The sequence below is a fragment of the Sinocyclocheilus grahami genome, unplaced genomic scaffold (assembly GCF_001515645.1).
Source record: "Sinocyclocheilus grahami isolate Dianchi unplaced genomic scaffold, SAMN03320097.WGS_v1.1 scaffold29788.1, whole genome shotgun sequence".
Taxonomy (NCBI): domain Eukaryota; kingdom Metazoa; phylum Chordata; class Actinopteri; order Cypriniformes; family Cyprinidae; genus Sinocyclocheilus; species Sinocyclocheilus grahami.
In genome coordinates, this window is record NW_015520939.1 from 1 (window position 1) to 2,472 (window position 2,472).

Genomic DNA, 2,472 nt, shown 5'->3' on the forward strand with positions numbered 1-2,472 from the left:
TCATGTGTATTCCAATGTTGAGAGCAGTCAGTGAGAAAATATTTTCCTGTAATGTTTAAGTCATATATTGTGTTCATTAACTAGGATGTTGCTGGAATCAGTACAGCCAGAGACCCCTGGTTTTCCAGTACCAGTGCTGTGAGGAAGGATGCTACAGTAGGCCAAGCAGAGACAGGGGAGGAGTGTGGTAGAGGTAGGAAAAACCCAACAGACAGACAGGGACAACAAAGAACAACATACTGTAGAGAATGACAGTAACAGCAGACAAATGGCATAAACAGACAGCACACAAGACTCTACAACATCCTCAGATTCTTTTTCTTTTGTTTTTACTGTATGTGTAAATTTGTTATAAACGTGTGCTCTTTAAAAAGTATTAAGCATTGTTTGCCAGACACATACATTAAATGTTTAAATATCTGTTATGGTACTGCTTATATTATTTCACCATCTGTACACAAATGTAAGTAGTGAATGTGTGTGTCCGTGGGTGGGGCTGTGTCGGTGTGGTAATGTGGGCCGGTGTGGCTACAGTGCCAGGGCTGAAGTTTTGTCCCAGTCCGCCCCTGCTTTGGACACCAAGAATCCTTCACATATTTACAGACAACTGAGAGGAACGCAGCAGTGCATGCAGACTGGAAATTCATCATGTTTCATCTACAGAATATCGTTGCCTTCATAATAATCTCTGCCTCTATTTGTCAGGCTCAAGCTGGTGAGTGATTTGTCATTTTTGCTTTCCTTTCTCCCCCAGCAGCACCATTATTGTACATTTCAGTATTGTACATTTCAATGTACTAGTTTTTCTTCTGCTTTTGCTTACTAAATTTGACCTCCTTGAGTTGATTTAATATATAAAAGTTTTATAACCTTTATGTGATACAATGTTTTACTCAAGGTGGTCAACGGGCATCATCAGATACAGCTAAAGTCACATTACAGCCGTGGCTGGTGGGACTGACAGCCGTTGTTGTTTTTCTCTTCATTGTCTTCGTCCTCCTCATCATGCAAAGACTCTTTTTCAAGAAAGACAAGTGAGTACTGACCTGAAATGTTTCAGGACAATATATGCTGTACTTTACATCATGATAATAAAATCTACATAGATCATAAAATACCTGATTCTTCTTTTTTACATAACTTTTACAGTACAGTGAATTTTATTTAATGCTTGAAATGCTTGATACACATTTTAGAGGTTCGAAACAGCAGTAATACTTCTAGTTAAAGATCGTTTGATTAGTCTTGATGGTGATGAGGAGTTTATGGTTCTTGAAACAATTACTGACATTTTATGACTTCGAGATACTGTCAAGGCCACGTTCAGACACCTGACATTCAAGATCAGCCAAGACACACCTAAAGACATAATGAACAAATACATATCACGTTTAAACATTAATGTAACGCATATATTTTGACAATATATTTTTATTGTATACAATATATACACACTACTGTTCAAATGTTTGGGTCAGTAAGATTTCTAAGAAAGTAATACTAATGATACTAATAATATTAATGTATAATGTTACAAAAGATTTCTATTTCAAATAAATGCTTTTGAACTTTCTATTCATCATAATAATCTTGAAAATAGTCAATCTATTTGTCAACACAGGAATAAATTACATTTTAAAATATATTAAAATAGAAAACGGTTATTTTAAATTACAATAAAATGTTTACAATATTACTATTTTTACAGAATTTCTGATTAAATAAATGCAACCTTGGTGAGCATAAGAGACTCCCCCCTGAAAAAAATAATCTTGTCAACCCCAAACTTTTGAACAGTAGTGTGTACAAGATACTTTTGCCAGTTTTAAAGTGCTTTCTACTTTGAATGCATGATCAATTAATAAATGATTCAACTTAAACTTATCGATTTACCACCCCATCCCATTTCTGAGTTAGTATGAGTTTTATTAATATTAAACTGTTCATCTGTCTATTAAACTGTCTATTATCTCCCCTTGCAGAGATAAGCTGGAAGAAAAGGAGGAAGTGCCTGCATTTTATGACAACAAAGCAGCTGATTTGGAGGCAAATGAGGAGACCAAGCAGACCAGTTTCTAATGAGAAGAACAGATGATCACAGTCCTGCCGCACACAAGTCTTTCTCTCTGGAAATTATGCCACAACTTAGCACATTCTTATATAATTATATATTAACTTATGTAATATATCAATATATAATTTTAACTTATGAATTTTGGTCTAAGTTTTGTTTTTATGTCTTCATAAGTGTTGTTCCTCACATCATCCACCAGACGGAGCAGCCTTCACCTAGTCGCAGCTTTAACCTAAAGTTAAAATAAAATACATTTAAAAAGTATAAAGTAGTGCTCTCTATTTTTATTATTACTATTTATTTATTTTTTGGCATATTCTCAATATACGTTTTACTACTTTGCTGTAACTAACTTACCTAAAGTTTAAATATTCATTAGGGCAGTGAGAACATTGGAA

At 34.3% G+C, this 2,472-nt stretch overlaps 1 protein-coding gene across 1 annotated transcript; it reads left to right on the forward strand.

Moving 5' to 3' along the window:
- The first annotated feature begins 86 nt into the window (after nt 1–86).
- On the forward strand, nt 87–2,176 carry LOC107580287 (small integral membrane protein 24-like). Its single transcript, XM_016266010.1, has 4 exons — nt 87–193; nt 604–715; nt 899–1,034; nt 1,983–2,176. Exons 2-4 carry the CDS (start codon nt 649–651, stop codon nt 2,077–2,079), a joined length of 300 nt encoding a protein of 99 aa, XP_016121496.1. The 5' UTR covers nt 87–193; nt 604–648; the 3' UTR covers nt 2,080–2,176.
- Nucleotides 2,177–2,472: the final 296 nt, after the last annotated feature.

Excerpts from the sequence above, each read along its gene's own strand:
- LOC107580287 (XM_016266010.1), top strand. The coding sequence starts at position 649 with ATGTTTCATCTACAGAATATCGTTGCCTTCATAATAATCTCTGCCTCT. Across the intron at positions 716-898 it reads TATTTGTCAGGCTCAAGCTG|GTGGTCAACGGGCATCATCA; the intron begins GTGAGTGATTTG and ends GTTTTACTCAAG. Across the intron at positions 1,035-1,982 it reads CTCTTTTTCAAGAAAGACAA|AGATAAGCTGGAAGAAAAGG; the intron begins GTGAGTACTGAC and ends CTCCCCTTGCAG.